Source organism: Scardinius erythrophthalmus (assembly GCF_964197995.2).
Source record: "Scardinius erythrophthalmus genome assembly, chromosome: 24".
In the NCBI taxonomy this organism is placed as follows: domain Eukaryota; kingdom Metazoa; phylum Chordata; class Actinopteri; order Cypriniformes; family Leuciscidae; genus Scardinius; species Scardinius erythrophthalmus.
The window spans coordinates 14,388,599-14,411,473 of NC_138244.1; the positions used below are offsets into that span (position 1 = coordinate 14,388,599).

Here is a 22,875-nt window from a genome sequence, read left to right on the forward strand (position 1 = left end):
TTAAGTCATAATTTGCTCACTTTCATGTTGTTCCAAACCTGTATGACTCTTCCTCGGTGGAACATAAATGAAAATATTTTGAGTGTTTTTAATGGACAAAAAATGTCTTCATAACACATTGTCTTATGCTCCACAGAAAAAAAGAGTCATAAAGATTTGAAATGATATGAGTGTGAGTAAATGACAACAAAATTTTCATTTTTGGGTGTACTATACAAATAGTTTACATACTTTTCAATAATAATTTAATCTATTTTATATATAAAATCATATAATCAGTATATAAATTATACAGATTATAATTATATAATAATTTATTTCTGTATTAGTAATGAAAGAATTGTGCATACTCAACCAAATTATCTTGCGTTTCCACCTTAAAATATTTTCACAGCTGCTTAGCTTACGTATATCGCAAAGTGTCTGCCATCTGCTATTGCACTGAACGACTTCCAAGCCTCATGAGAACTGAATTTTACACCTCAACAAACTCAGGGAATCAGGGAATTACTAAAAATGAATTTCTCTTCCTGTCTTCCAATGTGCATGAAACTGAAGATGGCACAGAGCAAATTAGACCCGGAAATAGTCTGTCTGGTCTTACAAGCATCTACCAAACCATTGATAAAATAAAACAGGACAGTAACACAATAGAAACAAAACAGTCTCCTAATATTATATCATCAATGGAAACATTTACCCAAAAATACATCAAGCTCAACATCTATTGTTTTCACTGAAAATCAAACCAGGGATGCCTATAAGGATAAAATAGATGAAATCTTACGTTTCAGGTGGAATCTTCATTTGAGCATGTGTAAAAATACACAGCCAGCCTGTGTAGACCATGAGGAATGTGACCCAGGAAGACCTTCTGATGTGACACATGATGCTGACATCTATGCTTAAGAGCCACATCTGTATGGTGAAGTCATGAGAAGACGTTTCAAAGAATCCACGACTCCAGTAAGACGACTAAAACCCAACTTCCATTCCACTCACTTCCATTCATGTTGGCCTAAATGGTTTCAAACGTCTCTTACGACCCTTCTGAGCTCCTCATCAACTGAACTTGCACATCCAAAAGTTCTTGGAGGGCCTTGTGATCCACGACGGAAGACTTCTAATCATGCTCAGATCTTCCAGAAACTTCTCAAACTCCCATTGGGCTGCTTTGAGTAATCAGTGCTTCTCATATTTGGGATGATACCGATAATCCAAATAATCCACTTAATGCTATCATTAAGTCCTTCTTCCTTGTTGTTAAAATCAAGGCAAACGTGATATCAATATTTTAAGATTCTCTCCATCATGCCATCTGCAAAGCATCACATCTGAAAGGTGTTCTCCAAAGTTCCATGGTTCTTGGCACAAAATAATCCCAGTTATAATATTTGAATCAAACGAAAGGCAAGCACAATGCTGCAGTTGAGATTCACTTCCAGAGCATGCAATCCTCCATCACCCAATTTACAGTATAATCCACTTGGATTACAATCTCTCCACACAGTGGGTTCATAAGAGTGGGGAGGGGAAATGGAGAGAGGAGAAAAGGGTGGGCACATTGGAAAGACGCAGCGGATTGGGCGAGTAAGCATTTTGTTGTCTCTAAGAGGATTAATAGTGATTTCAGGAGGTTGGCCCATGTCCATCCAATCAGTGGAAGTGAACAGCTTTGGTTTGTAGAAGGACAAGGCCATCTAGTGGGGGCACAGTCATTTGTTTTGTATCATGATTTGCAACTATCCTCATGCCGTATAATTTATTATAATTTTATGTAAAACTCAAGTGCCTGTTCAGTTCATAGTAACTGTATAGGAAAAAACAACCGGTAGGCTATATTATTCATAATTTTCCTTTTGTGTACTCAAGGATGGAAGAAAGTCATTCAAGTTTGAAGGTGATTATATGATAACAGGTTTTCCTTTTTGGCTGATCTTTCCATTTAATGATATTCATTGCTATTGTGATCATCATTAGTGATCTCAAAGGGCAGAAATATACCTTGACTTCCCATTGATGCATGTTATCCAGAAAATATGGGTCTGGGAAATAAAAGAAATAAACAAGCACAGATTTCATGATTCAGAGGCAAAATACAGCAGAGATCATCATCATCAAACTTCATTCAGAGAAAAAAGGTCAGACACACTTACATGCACATAAAACTCAGTCCTCAGCCAATGGTATCCAAGGATGCTCACTTGAACAACCAGTCCGAACAACTGAAAAACAAATCAGAAAAGCAAAACGTCACAATGTTACATTTATACAACCTTTTATCATTCAAAACCGAAGCTGTAAAGCTGGTTTGTGGTTATTGATTTCAGGGGGTTAATAAACGCACACATTTCATCACACCTCTTTAACCAAACTGAAGCGGCAAATTACTGTAGGTTCAAACTATATAGGCTACATTTAACATATTTCTAAAACTTATTTCTAACGTATTATGCTCAGAGATTATTCTTTTCCGAATTGAGCCGAAGTAAATATGTAATGCCTACGTAAAACGAATCATTGCTGTCACACAATCTTTACCATATTTTTAAAGTTTTATAGTATACAATCCCAAATATGACTCACACTAAAATTAATATGTAATGCAAACATGTTGAAGTTCAGCAGACATGCAGTCAGATTTATTATGCGACGAGGTGTTTCCACACAAATGCAGTTTATTCATTGTAGCCTAATATAATGCAATATTATTTATGTTATGTGTTGTTAAATGTAAAAGCAACAAATTGTTCTTATTTCTTTGTTGTATGGCTTGTGCCAAGTAACTATATTGAAACATATTCACAACTTTAATGCTATATCACATTAATATATATAAAAAAAATCTCCCTTTTGATGAATTCTGTGTAGAATATGATAGCCTGTTGCTTAGCTTATGTCTCAGCTTAGTATTTTGCTAACCGTCTGCACTGTTCTTTGGTATTATTGTCATTTATCTCTCAGCAGTTTATTCAGCCTACTAAAATATCTCCTTAATTGACTTATTCAAGAAAAGAAAAGTCTCTTTTCTCTAACGTCAAGTTAACATATCGATTTACAAAGATAAAACAACCTTACATCAATTTATTTTCGACAACAAGGCTGGAAGATCCTGAGGGAGGAGCTCTGTGCTGGCATTCGCTTTGGCCAATCAGAGTGCAATGCCGTCCAAACGGGCCGGCCAATCAAATCGCGGGATTTGGGTCTTGTCTCTGCATGTTCTCATTGCCTTGCTTCTAACCGGGTCCACGTGTACGCAGAGGTATGTGCTGCTAACAGTGCTATTGTGTTCAAATATCAAGTTTTACCATGCTAATAATTGTTTGTTTTTTTTGTCGTGGTGTTTTACAATCTAGTGTTATGTCAGTTATGTATTGTTATTACACGTAAACGTGACAAATGACGTTCTTTCTTTGCTAAATGATTAGCTAGCTAGTGCTAAATGACCATCTACTCCTTTCATAGTTTTATTAAATATGGAGTTAATATTGATCATGCAACTTGCTAGCTACATAATTTATTAAGAGTGCACTGTTCTTGATGTTATTTGCCATTTATTTTTTTAGGAGAGAGATTTAATGTCTTGATTCTCAACTTAACATCCTCCACAAATGTTAATTGACAGAAGTAACTCTTTTTTTGACAGCTGTTGAACTACATGCTGACATAATGTCTGCTTTACCCTGGAAATACTTCACCAGCCACGGTGTGGACCGAAACATCTTGTCAGCCTCAAACAAAGAAACAACCACTATTTCTCATCAAGCTAAAAGATGTAGACGATGGAAAAAGAATAAAATAAAAGATTCCACCATTGAATTGTCATGTGACCAGAAAAGAGGAAAGAAAAGAAAGTCAGATGAGCATCTGGTAAACAAGACGGGGAGTGTTGAACATGGAGATGTTTCGGAATCTGTATCTGAACAGTCAAATCATGTGCAATTCAAAAGGCCTAGAATAACCCCTCATACACTGACTGGTGAAGCTGAGTCTGCACTACCTCTCACTGACAGCTGGGAAGTGGACAGTGGATTTTCATCTGAAACCAGTCCTCCCACTAGTGGCAGGAGTTCGCCATGTGGGGGAATAGACCACTCTAGGATAGTAGCTATTGACTGTGAAATGGTCGGCACTGGACCTGGTGGCCGGCGTAGTGAAGTGGCACGCTGTAGTATTGTAAATTATTATGGTAGTGTTATATATGATAAATATATTTTACCTCGGCATCCAGTCACAGACTACCGCACAAGATGGAGTGGCATTAGAAAACATCATTTAGCACAAGCAGTGCCTTTTGAGGATGCTCAAAATGAGGTGAGAAACCACTGTATTCTGTTCTTGTGGGTTTATTATTAGGTCTGCTTTATTTTTTTGTGTGTTTACACTACAGTGTGTAGTAGTTTTATGTAGTGTAGTGTGTGTAATAAGGATTTTTTCCTGCTGGCTCAGTGAGGCCAGTAGATTTTGAATTGCTTTGTCGATATTTTCACTGGTCCAACCACAAAAATGTAAAAACAAAGGGAATGGAATATGGATATCTATATAATATTATTAAATTAAGTTAAAGGTATTATTAATATAATCAATAGTATAAATTCTAGGGTTGTAACTGTTCTCAGTAAAAAAAAAATCGAACCGTACCGTGTATATGTTAGTAATTTAGTAACTTGAGTGATAAGATTTTTTTTTTTTAAATAGTTTAAATAAAAAAACTTTTTGATTTTGTAACTTATTAGTATATATATATATATATATATATATATATATATATATATATTGCTTATGTTCTATTTATATTCCTATTATTTATATTGGATTTAATATTGTTTCCTTTTTACAATTTACGGTAGCTATTTTTAAATATATTTTAAATATTTCTATACATTTTAAATGCATTTTAAGTTTAAAAATATGTATACACTAGTTACATAATTGTTTTTTAATATAGCCTAGTTGTAGCTGGAAATTACACCGCTTTAATGTAACTCCATGACATCATTGTTGAGCCCTGTATATAAACGACTACTGAATTTCATAGAAAATGTCTGAAATAACACCATGCGCTTTTTTTTCTCTTTTTTTCCTAGATTGCCAACATCCTCAAAGAGAAGATTATTGTTGGCCATGCCTTATTTAATGACTTCATGGTGCTTGACATCTCCGTCCCGGCACGAATGATTAGGGATACCTCTTCCTGTAGCTTGCTGCGAAAGTTGTATAATGCTGCTGAAAAATGCAAAATCTCTTTGAAGAAACTGGCTCAGACGCTTCTTAATAGGACCATACAGGTAAGATCGGGTCATTTTAATGAGATAAAGTGGGGACACCAGGCTTGGTGTATATATACATTTTCTCTCACATTTTACTTGCTACTTGTTGACATACTGGATATTTTTCTCAGAATGGCAGGATGGGTCACTGCTCTGTAGAGGATTCTCGTGCTGCCATGGACCTGTACAAGCTGGTAGGGGACGAGTGGGAAAAATGCATCCTGTCCTGGGTTTCAAACACAGACCGTAATTCAAACCCCGACAACTCCCTGCACTACATGGAAGACCAGTATTGGCCGGAAAGTTTGATGGTGGAAGACCAGTACTGGCCGGAAAGTTTGGTGGAAGACCAGTACTGGCCGGAAAGTTTGGTGGAAGACCAGTCCTGGACGGAAAGTTTGGTGGAAGACCAGACCTGGACGGAAAGTTTGGTGGAAGACCAGTACTGGACGGAAAGTTTGATGGACTGCAGCCAAGACCAAGAGTTAATATAACAATGCCAACCTCAATGCCAGGAATCGTCTTTGTTGTTTAATGTTATTTAAACCTCAAACTTGACATGTTAACATTCAGTAAGGAACGTTGGAAGTGTAATTTGTAGAACTGTAATATCGCACTTGAAAAACTTATTTAATAACTTAAACTTTGACTGTAAAAGTTGATAATGTTCATAAAGGGATTTTAAATTAATAACAGCTTTTTGAATCTACACAGTCTGTATTTTAGGGATTAACTCCATTGTGAGTTTCTCTTTTGTATGATCAATGTTATCAATCTGTTATGATATCAATGATATCAATCATTATGCTGCAGTTAGCATTATTGTTATATTGACAATGCTCTTCATCCTGAAAACACTGTCATGTCAAAAGTTTTAAATACAAAAATGTCTAAATAAAGATTATGGATTCGAAATTACTCTTAAATTTATTCATTAGCGACTAAAAGTTAGAAATTACTGTCGGTCAATGTGGCGAATTTGAACACAAGTGAAATCTGCACAATTCATCCTCGCACAAATAATCGGATTTCACTCACGAATATTCGCCAAATAACAATAAATGTGACCGCGCCTTAACTGTCAATTGGGGTGTAGATTATCTACATGCATCAGGTTTATGTTGAATGTTGTTATCTTTGAGATCTAGCGATTTATGACTTTGTATTCTACATGAATAGATGTTAACATAAACACAATCTATAATATCACTGGCTTGTGACGTCAACTCCTTAGGATTATAATGTAGGCCTAATCATTTGGTTTTTAGAAGTAGTGTTCATACTTGTCTTCAAGAAGATGATCGGAACTCCCGAAGATTACATGATTAAAGTAGTTTAAGTTGTAACTGGTTACGGACAACCCCAAACGTTTTTGCCATCCCGTTTGTGCTTCACACTGCTGTCATACCAATTCGATGACTCTTCAGTGGTCACTTTTGCCATCTGATTTGGCGAGGTAAACAATTATACAAGCTCTCCTGTGTCCCTGAAAAACCCTGAATCTAGTATTTTGGTTTTAATTCTGTACTCTGACTACAGTGTGATGTAAGCTTTAACTGGCACCTGACAAAGGTTAGATTGAAACTATGATGTAATGGAAGCAAGGTCTCAAAAGTTCTTCATTAGTCTAAATATTCTGCTTTGGCTGAAACAATATAGCCTACACAGTACCTGCATAATAACAAATCATCAAATTTATTGTCTTTCCACTATTTGTTTGTCATTGCCTTTACAAAAGAGTCATGCAACTGAGACACTGAGCAGCTCTGGTAGCACAGAGACGACCATTGTGCTGCAATCCCACTGCTTTAGTAACACAGACCCTCACATTCAAAGGCTAAATCCTGCTTTAAGGGATTAAAGCCACCCCACCGGTCAATGTATCACTGGGAAACATTGTAGTGACGTGGGAGGCATTCTGGGCTCAAACCACTGGCTACTTACAACTTAAAAATTAGAACTGATTTGTGCCCTTTGAAACATTTATGGCCCAAACTCTCGGTCCATCCTCTACAACGGGTTTTCAACCCTCTTGAATTCAGCATTTATTTGTGTAGCATATAAATATCATTCCAAAGCAGTCACTCTCTAAATATAAAACAAAAGCATATATATGATTTAATTACTAAATGTCAAAATCTGAATGCCATCTATTTTTTTTTTTACCAAGTTTAAAAACTGCAAGATGCTTTGTAAAACCTTTTGTGAAGAAAATTGGACCTAAATAAATATACAGGACTTACTGTAAATAACTGTAATCGGAGTCTTAAGTCGATGCATTATTTATCCTATAACTATTTTCTAATCTGATTCTAGTGAAAATGCCTACATCTATATCCTGGCATGTGAGAACACAGCTTTGTGTTTAAAGTCTCAACTCAAGGTCTATTTCCAGACACCGTTCACGTTGCCAGCACATATTTTTCACTGGTTCTGGAATGCAGTCAAATCTTATTGGTCCATGGATTGCCAAATCCTCCTCATTTAACCTTGAATATTATTAACCTCTTATACCTTTGGCACATTCCTGTCCACTCCCTTTGGTGAATGCTATATTTTTATTCAGTCAAGGTTTGGGGTGGGGGAAGGCTTCTCTTGATTAAATATTAGAGCCATGATGCTATTGGCTGCAGGCTATTGGTCAATGTTCTCTTTGCTCCTTTTCTCAATGTTTTTCGCTGATTAACATCAAATCTGCTCTGCATAATCCTATATGACGCTGTTAATCCATCAGGGGTCACACTACAAATTATTAAAGCCACCTGTTCCTCACCTCACTCAGTTCTGGTGGCTTGAGCAGGTAAGTGCCTATTCCTGCCTAGGACAGCATGGGATTAGTTTTGTTGTTCATGTTTTAGAATATTTAAAAATAATGATGACGGATAATTCTTACTTTTAAAGTGATGGTGATTGCAATGAGGTCAACTTTGTATTTTTTATTATTATTATTTTTTTAAAGAAAACCATCTTTTAATAATAAGAAATCAGTTTTATTTCATTGGTTTTTATTACTATTTTATTGGTAATATTTTATTTAATTTGTTTGATTATTTTGGTATTTTATTACTCTAAAGGTGGGTTAATATAATTATTAAAATATTATGTGAAAAATTTACTATTATATTTCTATATTTTTTTTTCCTTTAGTACAATGATAATATAAAAGCCATTTATTTAATTTCAGAAACAACATGTTGTCTTTATTATGTGTTGTTTTTTCCTCAAACATTATTAGTGTTTATATTACATTTTATGAAATACATATCTGCCTTGAAAGGGGTCCTGGGCATCAAAATGAAAACACTTGCTTTCAGTGATGAATGATGAAATTAAATTAATATTTAAACATTTCTCATTTCTCTTTTTTTTTTTTCTTAAAAATGTGGTTAATCAAACTAATTAGTGTTTGTCTAAGTATAGCAGAACAGCTTATTTGTAATGATGATGGAAGTTTTACCAAGTCACTCAACTTTTATGATTTCTCATGGTTTAGAAAAATTGTGATCCCCTTGTCATAAAACCTTTTTTGTTGGAGTGTAAGCATTTTTCTTGTGATAAATATCTCTCTTTCCATAGAACGTTGCACTGAGCATCTGAAGCAATGGCTGTTGTTGTAAGTACAGTTTTGTTATGTCTCATTTTTCACATTAAGATGTAAAACCACATTCAATGATGCTTACTGACCAAATTATGTTATTAAAATAGAGAACTTTTACAACTGTTTTATCAGCATTAACTTTGTATTTCCCACTAATCTGAAGTCTTAAGTCCCTGTTATGTCACACAGCGTGATCTCACCCTCTTTCCTCCAAACTGTCACTCATTTGGTGAACAAATGTTTTAAGAACAAGCCGTTTTTAGTACAGGGATAGAACTATGAACATTAGCAGCTTATCCCCAATCTCAGACCCAGTTTACTAGGCTTTATGCAATTCATGTGAGTGAGCTTAGCATTGGCCCACACTAGCTTCCATTGATTATACTAAAGTGTTTGCTTCAAACTCAGGATTAGGATGTTTTCATGAGTCTTTCTCCATAACTTTCTATAGAGTGGATCATTCCGGATGGTGTCCGAGGAGGAGCAGGCCCTCAGGGCTAAGCTGGAGCACCTCACGGTCAAAGATCACGGGCCGGTGTTCGGATCCTGTGAACAAATACCCGACCACACGGTGCAGAAGGTGTGAGCAAGTCTTTAGAAAGTTTGAATGTACATAAACGCAATTACACTGATCTCAACATTTTAGCTGTCTAAATATGAATTTACTATAGCTAATTCACTATTAGCATTGTTTGCTAAGTCAAACGATGCTATTATTATATTTCAACCACATAGTGACCACCCAAAACACGCTAGTAACAACCTAGCAAACATCCAGCATCATGGTGACGTGGAAAATGTAAAAATCTAATTACCACAACATAAACTAGCATCTCTGCTAACAAGTTAGCATACTTGCACATTCTGACTAATAACAAATGTTGCATTTTTAACTTGTGATGTCATTGTAGGCTAAAGATGAGCTAAATGAGACGGATGAGAAGCGAGTGTCAGCCGTAAAGGAACTAAGAGGTATTATTAAAGAGAAGGCCGATTCTGGAGACGAACTCGCTAAAGGTGTTCAGGACACTTTTGGGGAAAAAGACGATGGCGTGCTGGTGAGGTTCATCCGTGCCAGGAAATATGAAATAAACAGGGCCTATGAACTCATGAAGGGTAAGCATTTTCATCAGATAAGTTTATGATTGCTGCCATCCGAATGCTACTCACCCTAAAACAGACTACTATTGGTATTACAGATTATTATTGGTTTTATTGTCTTAAAGGTTATGTGCGCTTCAGACGGGATTACCCTGAGCTCTTTGAAAACTTGACCCCTGAGGCTGTCCGCAGCACCATTGAGGCCGGATACCCAGGGATCCTGTCGAGCAGAGATAAATACGGCCGTGTGGTGCTGCTCTTCAACATTGAGAACTGGGACTATGAGGAGATCACCTTTGATGAGGTGATTTTTTTAGTGATAATAGGCTGAACTGGTTGTAGGATTGTATTTTGCTTGATTTCCCTTTTTTTGCACTTTCTATTGAACTTTCTATTGCATTTTCTATTGAACTTTCTATTCATCAGAGAATCCAAAATTGATAATAATAAGAAATGTTTCTTGAGTGGCAAATCAGCATATTAGAATGATTTCTGAAGGATCATGTGACACTGAAGACTGGAGTAAAGATGCTGAAAATTCAGCTTTGCATCACAGGAATAAATTAAAATGTAAAATATATGTAAATATAAAATAGTTGTTTTATATTTTAATAATATATTTCATAATTTTACTGTATATTTAATGATTTTTTGTATTTATATTTATTATGTATTGTAATTTTAAATAAAAATATATTGTATTATTTGTTTTTATGGTAGAAAATGGCATGTTTTCATTGCTATAACACAAAACTAAGCCTGCTTCATGTATTGATATTGTGTTTGCTCCAGATCCTCAGAGCCTATTGTGTGATCCTGGAGAAGCTTCTGGAAAACGAGGAGACACAGATCAACGGGTTTTGCATCATTGAAAACTTCAAGGGTTTCACCATGCAGCAAGCCTCCGGCATCAAACCCACAGAGCTGAAGAAAATGGTGGACATGTTGCAGGTGACTTTTATTTCAATAAATCCAAGTAGCATTCATTGAAAGAGAAAAGTAAATAACTACTGAAATATATTACAATTAAGGGGAGTTAATCAATATATATTGCATATCATTTTTAAATACCACAAAACTTAGAGCAACTCTAACAAATCTACATTTGTGTAAATAAAACTTGCCGTTAATCAAAATATTATTACATAAAAATTCAACCTCTTTTTTTTTTTTTTTGCATTTTGCACCAAACTTAACTATTTGAAATTCAAAAAGACAGGTATTAAATTATTCCACCTGCTAATAACCTAATTAAAATCAGTAACTGAAAGCTTTTATGTAATGCAGCAACTACGCCACTAAGTGCCAGCGTAAGTCCAAGATGACAACATTGAGTGCGCTGTTAACACACTCTAAATGAAATGTCAATCTTTACATTATGCTAATTGCTTACATTTAATTTCTGTTTCTGTATGGCAGGATTCTTTCCCTGCACGTTTCAAAGCAGTGCACTTTATCCACCAGCCCTGGTACTTCACCACCACCTACAATGTGGTCAAACCCCTAATGAAGGGCAAACTGCTGGAAAGGGTAAATGGTGTTTATTGCAAAGAATGAATGTAGAAATAATGATTTATGATGGACTCCCGTGATTTTGACTTTCTGCGTCTTTGAAGGTGTTTGTCCACGGTGATGAGCTGGAGAACTACTACAAGGAGTTTGATGCTGAAATCCTGCCTTCAGACTTTGATGGGAAAGGCCTGAAATATGATGGCAAGGTCACAGCAGCACATCTTTTTGACTGAGCACTTTTTATCCATCACTGTACCAGAATGCGACAGTGTGTTGTTTTAGTTGTATTGTCTGAGAGTGAACTCAGCAGCATAGAGATTTTCCCGTTCCAAACAGCCATCCTCACAGGATAAGTCTCCAGATGTCATCAAAGAGGAATGAAAACAGATAAGATCTGTTAGTTCTCTGGTACGCTGCCTTCTATAAGAGTGTTTTACATTCCTTGCTAATCTGGGGCCATTTCTAAATTCACCCAAAAACATTGATATTCTTTTGGAAAACATGGCAGATGAAGAGTCCAGACTTTTCTGTTGTTTCTCTTGTTAACTGAGAATGTTAAAAGCATATTTACAAGAATATATGATGTTCCAAATGTATAACTTTCTATATTATAACAGTTATGTTATAACAGCAATAAAGTGCACACTTGAAATGACAACTTTATTCCATTATCATGTATTTCCTTTAAAAGACAATAAATAAAATCCATTTGGAATGTCAAACATTGTGCAACATCGATCTTTTTTCTGGACAACAAGCTGGACAAAAACGTCATTTTCCACAAATAGGGTACAGAAAGGACACTCAAAAGGAGAGTAAATACTAAAATTAAAATGCTTAAAATTTACTTAAAAAATTTGACGTAAGTTACGGAACTAAATTTTTTGGAGTTTTTCCAGCTTATTCGGGTTTACAGTGTGCTGAACACATATTTAAGAATATTGCACTGTAGAAAATTATATAATCAATAAGTTAACATGTTTTTACATTACTTTAACTCAACAAAATAAGTTAAGCAATTAAAAAAAACGTACAACTCATTTATTATTTAAACTACTTTGAAATTGTTTAAATTATTTTTTTTTTATAGTTATCAAGATTCAACTATTTTTTTAAGTCAGTTTAATGTAATTTAAGTTGAAATGACCTAAACATCCAAGTTGATTGTACTTAAAAATCCTAAATGAGTAAGGATTAGATATTGTCGAGAAGAGATTTTACGTGGTTATCATTCAATGAAAATTCAAGACGTGAGGTAAAAAAGATTACACGATTTTTAGAGTGCAATAAAAACACCACATGTCATTGTTCTTACCTAGGTTTAATGTGTCATTTAAAGCAAATAATTGGACATGTATTATTAGTCTAATATATCACAACAAAGAGAATGATAGTAAGAACAACAGAGATTGAAAAGAAAAACATTTTCACCATTGCTGGTTGAACATATGACATTTTCATAAATGCAGACTGAACTCATTCACATAGTAATAAAAATGTGCTTATAAAAGAGGCCAATAGAAGGAGACATTCCCAGACAAATGAATAATGCTACAATCGTTTGCGCTCCCATCTACAGCAAACACTACATTTACTGTAAATAATTGTGTCACTGAAGCAGCAATAAAGTGATGCATTTAAAAATGGAATAGAGTGTCAATAAAACACAAGGCAACCTGAAAGACCATTCAAAAGAAAATTGGGTCCATTTTAATGTATGTGCAAACTTACAAATTCAAATAAACGTATCTAAATAAACATCATTTTCAAACTAATCAAAATTTTGACATCTCACAAAGGTGAATTGAAAACAGATACGCTGACAACATAGTATAGTAAAAACTATGTAAATGACAGCTGGTGAACTTGTGTTAGTTGCTAGTCTTAACCTCTTTACCATCTCCTCATCTCCTCCAAATATGTTTTTCCACAAGGTTCCTTTTTAAAAACGTGTTAGGAATCCCTCTGCACAGTTTGTCCAGCTTTGTAGCGATACACCACTGACATCTGACTCGACATACAGTCAGTGTAAATTACTGTATGTGTTTCTCTCGAATTCCTTCTTGAAGGTCAGAGCAAACTCTGCTGAGTCAAACCTTTAGAAACCATCATCTAACCTCAACTCAGAACGAACAAGCAAAACTCCAGAAAGTGTTATGCTTTGAGTTGCAGACTGCATTATTTTTCCTTGAGACACAGTGGCCTGTGTTTCACCCACTGGCAGATAGCATTGGCGTAACTGACTATGACTTTGTCCATCCAGGAAAGGGGTTGAGGAAAAAGAACAGCACCTTCAAAGAAGCCGAGATGACCTCCATGCAGTGTCAGCGCAAAGATCACATTTTCCTTTTTTTCTGTGAGGAAACAGTAAGGATTTACAGTCTTTTTAGAGGAAGCATAAATGCAATAGAAACAAAACTGTGGTAACAATCCATTCATCAATGTAAAATACTAGCCTACTACTGACCACTCATCAAAAAATAATTCATCAAAAAATAAGTGTCATCAGTTTAGGAATGGGACTTGCTGCACTGCATATTTTTGACTTGCTAAAAAGATTCGACTCATAAGAGTCTTTCATTTGAGAGTCAAACTACACTGGTGGTCGTAGTGTGTTTTTATAGTACCGGTAAATAAAAAGTTTCGGGAACCGTACGCTGGTTGCTTTAATTCACTAAAAAGAACATGAGAGGCATTTGTTCGGAAATTAGAATACACTGGTTGCGCAATATGCTTTGATTCATTCAAAAGATCAGACATTTTCCACAAATAGGGTACAAAAAGGACACTCAAAAGGAGAGTAAATACTAAAATTAAATGTTATATGATGTCATGCTTAAAATTTACTTAAAAAATTTGAAGTTACGTAACTCAATTTTTTGAGTTTTTCCAGCTTATTCGGGTTTACAGTGTGCTGAACACAAATATTTAATATTGCACTGTAGAAAATGATATGATCAATAAGTTGACAACATGTTTTTACATTACTTTAACTCAACAAAATAAGTTAAGCAATTAAAAAATGTATAACTCGTTTATTATTTAAACTACTTTGAAATTGTTTAAATTAAAAGATTCAACCAATTTTTGAAGTCGGTTTAATGTCATTTAAGTTGAAATGACCTAAACATCCAAGTTGATTGTACTTAAAAATCATAAATGAGTTAGGATTAGATATTGTCTTGTATATCGTTTTTTGTGCAAAAAAACTTCATTAACATTGTGAGAGAACATCAACATTTATAAAAAAAAAAAGTAAAAATCAATAAAGATCAATGTCATGATCCTTTGAAAAAAAAGCAACTCACGAGAAAGGTGAAGAATTTGTTCGGGAACAGGAATCAGACTACATTGGTTATGTAACAGGCTGTTGATTCGCTAAAAAGAACCGACTCACGAGAGGCATTTGTTCGGGAACAGGAATCAGACTACATTGGTTATGCAACAGGCTGTTGATTCGCTAAAAAAAAGCCAGACTCACGAGAGGCATTTGTTCGGGAATCAGACTACACTGGTTGCCCAATATTTTTTCCATTTACTAAAAAGAACCAAGTTATATATTGTTTTTTTGTGTGCATCGCATTAAACCAGAATAAGAACCGGTTCTCAATCCTATTATGGACCACATTATTATCATTAAAAAACTGAAAAAAATTTAACAGCATTAAAATATCAATTAGACATCTACTCAGAAGGCTAAATAATCAATCCAAAGCTTGCAAATCTGCAAAGACCTCTGTTGTGGCCTCTTTAAAAATGCATCAACTTTAAAGTTCTGTTGAAGCTCAGTGCAAGGAGCTGAAGATTAAGTGACGCATATTTCCTTTGTGCGAGGCAGACTTGTTAATAAGGGCTCGCTGTTGGATCTTTCACCCCCGAGGCTTGACGGAAGAAGCTAACGGCAGTAATCTGATAAATAATCACAGAGGGAAGGATCAGATGGCCCTGAAAAATTCAGCACAGGTGTCCAATGCAGGATCTTAGACTCGACAGTGCTGAGAGTCTTAATGAGCACCTAAAAGCACTATTAGGCCATACGGGGTCGAAAACACATGGCCTTTTGCTTTACGGTGCTGATATGTTGATAACACTTTAGAATAAGGTCTGATTTGTTAACATTAGTTAATGCATTTGTAAACTTTAACTATGAGCAATATATTTCTGTCATGACAACCCTCAGAGTGTTGGACAACGTAATGGATATGACAATGTTGATACGGTATGTTTGGTCTTGGCGGAATAGATTTGCTACACTGCTGCTGTTGCAGAGCAAGTGCCAATACACACACGACATGGCTCAAGTGCTTTTTGACCTTGGATGCATGTAAACCTATTATAGCAGACCTTCAAAACAAAATTAGGAACCTTGAAAATAATATTATAGGGTCACTTTAATTAATGTAGTATATTAATGTAAAATAATTGTAAAGGTAAAAATAACTTATTGTAAAGTACTGAAATGTTGAAGTGAAATGGAAAACATGTTAAATAATAAAATAGATAATATAATAGATAAATACCTGCTAGTGTGCGAGGGATTGTCAGCAGTGACTGGTGGACTAATGGATCATCTGAAGAGTTCACCAAGAGGAGAGGAACGCTGATCTGGCATAAGAGACGAAGAGTATGGTTTTCAGAAAAACTGCCAAATAATATGACCTGCTTTCAACGATATTACTTACATTGTGAATATAATGCACACAGCTTTCCTTCTCATAGTACTCCTTTAGGGAGTTGTGTCCATGAAACTTCCTAATAGAGATAAAAATCATTATAGGCACATAACTGCAGTCGATCACATCCTAAATGAAACACTGAGCTATCCTTGGTATTAATGCTTTAATGCAGGTCAGAATTGTCTCATGAAAGCTTTTGAAGTACCTCATAATGTTGTCATCAATCTGCATGAGTGAGGTGGCTGTATACAGACGGCTGAGGTCGGCAAACTCCATTTTGCTAGAGCTCATGCCAAATAAACTTCCCCTACAGGACAGATTTACTTGACTTAGTTACACATGCTTTGAGACTATTGTATCATCCTGAAGTGGTTTATTTTGTGATCATTATTGATTAACTGTGCATTGACCCCAGCATGCAATCAAATTTCCAATAGAGCCGCACAATAAATTAAAATACCAACCTGTGAGATAGAATGAGTTTTTTCATGTTGTCTGCCATGATGAAGTTGTACAGCCTTCTGCACTGATCCCACTGTAGAAATGTCTCCTGAGCCCTAAACACAAATATATAGAATGAAAACGGAGTCCGTGTAAGTCCAATAAGCACTTGCTTATTGTTGTCCTATTGTTAGTTTAACTGCTTCTATTGTTCTCATTTGTAAGTCGCTTTGGATAAAAGCGTCTGCTAAATGAATAAATGTAAATGTAAAACAATACTTACCTAAATATAACAGCAAGTGTACAACTGAATAATAATGTCTCACCTCAGAGCACTATATCCCTGGCAGACACTGACGCAGCACAGCACTCTCTCCTGATTGGCTGGATTCTCACCCAGGTACTTGCAGGCGATGTTCCCTCCCAGACTGAATCCCACCACAATGAGCTGAGTTTGTGGGAATGTGCGTTTAATGTAGCCCACCATGGCTGAAAACTCCCAGGTACAACCTTTAACATAGTGTTACATAATAAAGACAAACAACACAGAAATTAGCTTTCAGTGGTTGCTATACATGTGTATTTAGAGTATATAGAGTATAAGTATATAAATTTAAAATATAGTATATAAAATTATTCAAATCATATAAAATGTAATTCAAAAGTGTGGGGTTTCAAAACAAACACACGTGGCTTACCGTAGGTGAACATCCTTGGGGAAGTCAGCTCGAGGTTTGGTAGTGCCCCAAGATGGTTGAGAACGGAGCACCTGTAGCCTTGTTTCTGGGAATAATCCACAAAGGTCCGTATATAATGCTTCTCACTATGGTTACCGATCCCAGGACAGATCACCATGGTGATGTCATCTGTGATGAGACAGAGACAGATAAACTCCAGTAACAGTAGGAGCAACACCTTTCCCTCTCCAGAGGAATCGTCTTAATTATCAACACGGTAAACACCCTTAGTGGATGGGAACGACAAGCTGTCAAGGTCTAAAAAGGCACCCTAAAAGCAAGTAATCCATATCATTTGTGTGCAATATTCCAATCTTTTAAAAATATACAATAGATTTGTGTGTTTTTTGGGGGGTCAACTATCCATTCGATGCAAAACCCAAGCTCACCCTCAGTGCTGTGGACGCCCTGTGGCTCAAACAGGTCAAAGGTGGCAGTGGCTCCATCTTGCATGGGCAGGTACTTACGCAGCCCACAGGGTTTAGGGGACTTCACCCTTCCCATCTTCCCATAAAGAGCAGTCTGGAGATGTCCACTCTTTCCCCATAACAAGGGAGGGATGTACCTGGATGCACAGGATGATGGTTATAAAAGTGTAGTTCAAAAGCAGGGGTGTCCAAACCTGCTCCTGCAGAGTTTAGCTCCAACCCTTATTAAACACACCGGACACCAGCTAATCAACGGGTGCGTCTCAATTCGGGCACTGGTAAGGACAGTAAAGGACACTGGCTCACTACACATTAGGACACCGATGACTCTATTTCTGGTGACATGACAACATCCTCAATGTCCAACATCACTACTGGTAATGAACAACAGCAGAACTGATATCTTTATTATATATTTTTTATGTTATTTACAGTACATTTATGTAAATAAAATAAATATTTTGCTTGTTACATATGTGCAACATTTCAGCCGTAAATAAATGATAGATGTTAGCTGTCTAAGCGATGTATGTTTATGCTAAAATATCTATCAAGTGTCTTTATGTGTAGTGAACTGGCTCACGCGATTTATGTTTTGCGCTTTAGAACGTCTGTTAAGGGAACAGAGTGAGCATCAATGCTCCCTGGTTTTCACTGTGCATTGTGGGACTTTTTAAGGAGCGAACGTTTCAGTGCACTGGTATGATTTTGCGATTGAGACAAGAGTCCCTGATCAGTGCCCTGACTACTGAACTAGAGAGCTGATTGAGACGCACCCAAGATCTTTAGACTCACTAGAAACTTCCAGGCAAGTGTGTTGGAGCTAAACTCAGGATGTTGGATGACATTGGCCCAACAGGAGTAGGATTGGACACCCCTGCTCAAAAGTATCCAAGTGCTAAAAACTAAATATTTTATTTAAATTTATTTATGAATAACTAAATATTTACTGCTAGATTCTTCTACAGTCATTCTACAGCAAAGAGAAAGATTACATATTTATTGTATTTTGCCATGTGTGAGAAGTCAGATGAAAGATGACAAGAAAGTCTTCAAGGTCACAGCACTCACTCTTTGGTTAGAATGGGGCAAGACTTCATCAGGTAGCGATTGAGAGGGGTATCTTGACAGGTGACGTCAGGGGCCACCGTGGGACACTTCAGATTCAGGCTCCGCACAATGACATACAGCACCGTAGCTACAGCGGCTAGCTTCACGCCATCAAACATGGCAGGCATCTCAGGAGATATGGTGCGGACGTCTGCCTCCACTTGGGCACTCATGGTGGATTAGTTTACTAATAGCTGTGTGTAAGGAAAATGTAATAAAAGGAATTTTATTTCAACTTATAAATGCATACACAATATATACATAAGTACATTTAAATATAACAAAGTCTAAATATCACTTATATGCTTTTGTTCAGATCAAATGAAATAAGTCCAAGAAACCATCTCAATAATTATGAAATTATGTGTAAAAATGTACATACTGAAAATTTTGTTTAAACGCATATCTAGTCAGATAAAAAGAAAATAAAAATATATTTCTCTATCGCCCCTAATGAGCCACTGATTAAGTCAGGATTAGTCTGTAGGGACTGGATAAAGCAAACAACTATCTCACCAGTATAGTTTTCCAAGACAATTTGGACAGAATATTGCACGTAAAATGCAAATAAATTCATACCACACCTTGACTCTTGAAAAATCTGTGCTGGGTTACAGAGCATCTCCTGAATCTCAGTGTTCAGGTTCAGTCCTACAGAAAAAAGAGGCACTTTTACTGACCCATATGTGTCATCCAGTCAAAGTATCCTGCATCATGCAGGAGTTACAGAGTTACAGAGAGACAAGAGCTCCTGAACTGCCTGTTGTGTACAAAATGTGTGCAACCATAGGCGCCGATTTATGTTTTCCTCCGTGGGTGCTCATGGGTGCAAGCCCTTTAAAAAAAAAAAAGTAGTCAAAAAATGTTTGCATTTCAGAACCTTAGGAAATGGACAGCGGCCGACACGAACACACACACACCTATTTAGCCTACTTGATAATACAGCCGTAAAGTAATCTTTCAAGGACAGCGCCACTTCTCACAAATACAGACAGGATTGGAGATGGAAAGTTTAACTGACACGTAACCGCGATCATCTTCGTGTGAAATTTACAAAATGTAACAGTGTTAAATTTGACAAATACTGTTCGATAGAACTGCTTGGTTTGTTACTACAGAAACAGTGCGTGCTTCCTCAGCGATGAAGTTCCACATTTGTGGCTATCCAACACAAAAATGCATGCAGCAAAGCCTTTCCCAACATTAGCCGCGTTTCCATTACCCTTCAAATTGCGCAAATTGAAATTGCGAATTAAAAATACGCTCAATGGAAACACGTCAATTTCGCAAAAACTCCCATTTATCGCAAAAAAGTTTTTACGCTCTCATGAGGTAGTTTTTCAGGCAATTCGAAAAAGGAATATTTCGCAAAACTGCAATGGAAACAGTTTTTGCGCATTTACAGTCACCTGACTTAGAAGACGCGGTGTGTTTGAGGTCCATGTATAGCTACGCAAATAGGCCTAATAATTATTTTATATTATTTTATTTTAACATTTAATAGGCTATATTTAGAAGACGCTTTTATGCAAAAAAAGAACAAAGCTGAGTGAGGAGCGCGCACTGCATGGCACGGAGGCGCGGGCGTGAACATTTGCATTTTCCTATCAACAGTGGAAACAACTTAAAAATACTCTATCATTTCTGGCCATACAGAAAATAATAATACATTATTCTCAACTACTTTTATTTGTGTAAACTCACAATAACAAAATAAAACGTTGTGCTTTTGTAAAGTAAAAGAAAACAATCAGACGCACTTTCATGATCTCCGTAAACTGGAGCGCGAGAACTGAAACAAAATATAGGCTAAAGCTTGAAATGTCCACTTTAAAACGAACAAATTCGAATCGAAAGCTAATACCTTCTGATTTTGTAATTCGTATGAAAGGTGCATTTCTCTCTAAAAGCGCATCTGCTTAACAGCGGAGATGGAGATGTGATTTTAGCCAAAACAATAGTTTATTATTATTAATAATATTAATGGCTCTTCTCATTCAGCACTGCGGGAAAACATCAATTCCAGGTTCTAATTTGGCCTTAGAAAACCAGTAAAATCGAGATGTTTTCCATATTAATTTGTGACTATTTTAAATGTTTAATAAAGGGGCAAAAAGTCATAAACAAAAATCTGAAAATTCTTCGATATTTACTTTTTTTGCGCAGCAGCTGGTGTAGCCAGTTCAAATTAAAATTTTGGTGTTCAACTTTGCGTTTTAAAAAGACAACAACCGTTCATTTTTCGTTTTTCAACTACGGGTTAAAAAGGAAAAACGAATGGACACAAAGTAGCCTACATGGATCGTTTGGACAGAATACGAGACAGAGTTCTTTATTAAATTCATTAAAAAAAAATAATAATTAGACTATAGGAATACTGAATTCTAAATCTCAAAGAAATGCCACAATCAAAACCTCGGAGCAGAAATTAGGGCGAAACACCCAGAAACTCCATGTGTCGTTCGCATTATAAGGGTCTTTCCCTGCCATTTATGCTTGGATAACACGCCACGTCTCCTTCCATTAATAATAATAATGTCTAATGCGTTGGCTGTGATATTTTATAAACCAACGTCAGTTGCCGTGATTTTTGGAATGACTTATCGCGAGAGAAAAAAGGACGTTTTAGTCGCATAACATCGGTTAATGGAAACGCCGTCATTTCGCAATAGTTTTTTATCGATATTTAGATAATAGCGCAAAACATTTGCGCAAATCTGTAATGGAAACGCGGCTAGTGTTTTCTTCAGTTTTGTCGACAACTTTACCATCTCTACTAGCTATTCTTTTCTTCAACTCCTCAGACAGCATCCATCTCGATGACTGCAAGCAGATTGCGCGCGCGGTTATGATGACTTTTTAAAAGTGAAAGTAGGTATAGAGACTCCTGAGAGGGCGTGGGCACAAATAAACTGATGTGGATTTTAAATTATTTTATTTACTTGAAATACAGGCAGATGTGTTCCTAAAAATGTGCATATATGTTTACGTTTGTACGTGATTTAAACCCGTGTTTAGACCTGTGTCCGACCCGCACCCGTTTGAGCAAAATTTTTGTTGACTCACCATTGCGGTTAATTCTTCAGGAGGATATACTGACTATGGGAGCAACGCGTCTCTGCGTACAGAGCGGGGTCACTAAATAGACGTTTTCATCCGAGAAACACTTCACATAGCACCAACTGCAATGTTTAATGGCAGTCTGGCACACGTGGGTGCTCGGTATTTTCCGTGGGTGCTCAGTATTTTCCGTGGGTGCTCGAGCCCCGGAGCACCCACGGTATCGGCGCCTATGTGTGCAACATACACTGTATACATCCATAGAATTAAGCATACTTCTGACATCAACGCGTAGATAAGAAGTGTGTTAATTAGCTTACATGTAACATTACGCAGCCAGAAAATTACCATTAATTTCGTTCTTGTACCAAACTTTTTTAAAGATATTAAAAAATAAACAGAATATTTTTCTAATTCCTCTTTACTCATTATAAAGTTGCTGTGTCATTTTTCATGTGCATTTATAAGTCATATCGAACGTGTACTGGTTATAAGACGATACAGGAGCGTTGAGCCTTTTATGTATTGCTTGTTCGTTATGCTGTTATATTAATAGAATATAAGCCTAACTATAAAATCGAATCAACATGTAAAAAGAAAACAATGCACACCTTGTTTTCAAAGTTGTCCGGAGAGACTCATCTGTGCCGCTGCTCTTGACATGTTCACTGTACTCAAAGACCTCAGACGACTACAAACAACACGCAGCTGCATCGTCATTCACTTTACACCCAGCAACTGGAGCGCGTTTTCATTCGTGCTCTCTGATTGGAGCAGCGTCAGAATGACGTCAGATTCGGCGCGCCAACAGTGCTGTTAATATTCATTACTGCACTATCACTGTGCACTAGCAATAACAATAGCGTCAATTTCACTGTCATTCAATATTTCAACAAAAATGTAAAGAAATTATACTTAAGTTGAAGTATGGAAACTGTGTCA

General features: G+C 36.3%; 4 protein-coding genes across 8 annotated transcripts in view; 2 read left to right on the plus strand and 2 right to left on the minus strand.

The window, feature by feature from the left end:
* The window catches only part of cacna2d4b (calcium channel, voltage-dependent, alpha 2/delta subunit 4b), a gene marked incomplete at its 5' end in the record, with an annotated part of 33,488 nt that extends 32,570 nt beyond the window's left edge, over positions 1–918 (minus strand). The window contains one exon of the mRNA XM_081356229.1: positions 788–918. Within this exon, the coding sequence (XP_081212355.1) occupies positions 788–918 (131 nt within the window). The remainder of the gene's footprint in view (positions 1–787) is intronic.
* A 2,273-nt stretch (positions 919–3,191) lies between these two features.
* Positions 3,192–6,472, plus strand: isg20 (interferon stimulated exonuclease gene). The gene is made up of 4 exons (XM_081355997.1): positions 3,192–3,262; positions 3,647–4,314; positions 5,088–5,288; positions 5,402–6,472. The coding sequence occupies exons 2-4, from the start codon at positions 3,670–3,672 to the stop codon at positions 5,762–5,764; spliced, it is 1,209 nt and encodes a 402-aa protein (XP_081212123.1). The 5' UTR covers positions 3,192–3,262; positions 3,647–3,669; the 3' UTR covers positions 5,765–6,472.
* Positions 6,473–8,044: 1,572 nt separating this feature from the next.
* On the plus strand, positions 8,045–12,200 carry rlbp1b (retinaldehyde binding protein 1b). The gene is made up of 8 exons (XM_081356157.1): positions 8,045–8,070; positions 8,847–8,883; positions 9,320–9,448; positions 9,780–9,984; positions 10,095–10,273; positions 10,762–10,920; positions 11,389–11,499; positions 11,586–12,200. Exons 2-8 carry the CDS (start codon positions 8,872–8,874, stop codon positions 11,712–11,714), a joined length of 924 nt encoding a protein of 307 aa, XP_081212283.1. The 5' UTR covers positions 8,045–8,070; positions 8,847–8,871; the 3' UTR covers positions 11,715–12,200.
* A 963-nt stretch (positions 12,201–13,163) lies between these two features.
* On the minus strand, positions 13,164–22,669 carry abhd2b (abhydrolase domain containing 2, acylglycerol lipase b). Of its 5 annotated transcripts, none has more exons than XM_081356153.1 (11): positions 22,545–22,669; positions 19,458–19,524; positions 18,835–19,067; positions 17,725–17,900; positions 17,297–17,464; positions 16,925–17,108; positions 16,622–16,714; positions 16,363–16,464; positions 16,164–16,233; positions 16,002–16,086; positions 13,164–13,835 (listed from the first exon to the last, which is right to left on the minus strand). In XM_081356153.1, exons 3-11 carry the CDS (start codon positions 19,044–19,046, stop codon positions 13,660–13,662), a joined length of 1,266 nt encoding a protein of 421 aa, XP_081212279.1. In that variant the 5' UTR covers positions 19,047–19,067; positions 19,458–19,524; positions 22,545–22,669; the 3' UTR covers positions 13,164–13,659. The 5 variants fall into 5 exon arrangements, 4 of the variants coding, with proteins under 4 accessions (XP_081212279.1, XP_081212282.1, XP_081212280.1 ...); XM_081356156.1 differs by having other exon boundaries at positions 19,390–19,524; positions 22,545–22,657; XM_081356154.1 differs by having other exon boundaries at positions 19,458–19,708; positions 22,545–22,628.
* Positions 22,670–22,875: the final 206 nt, after the last annotated feature.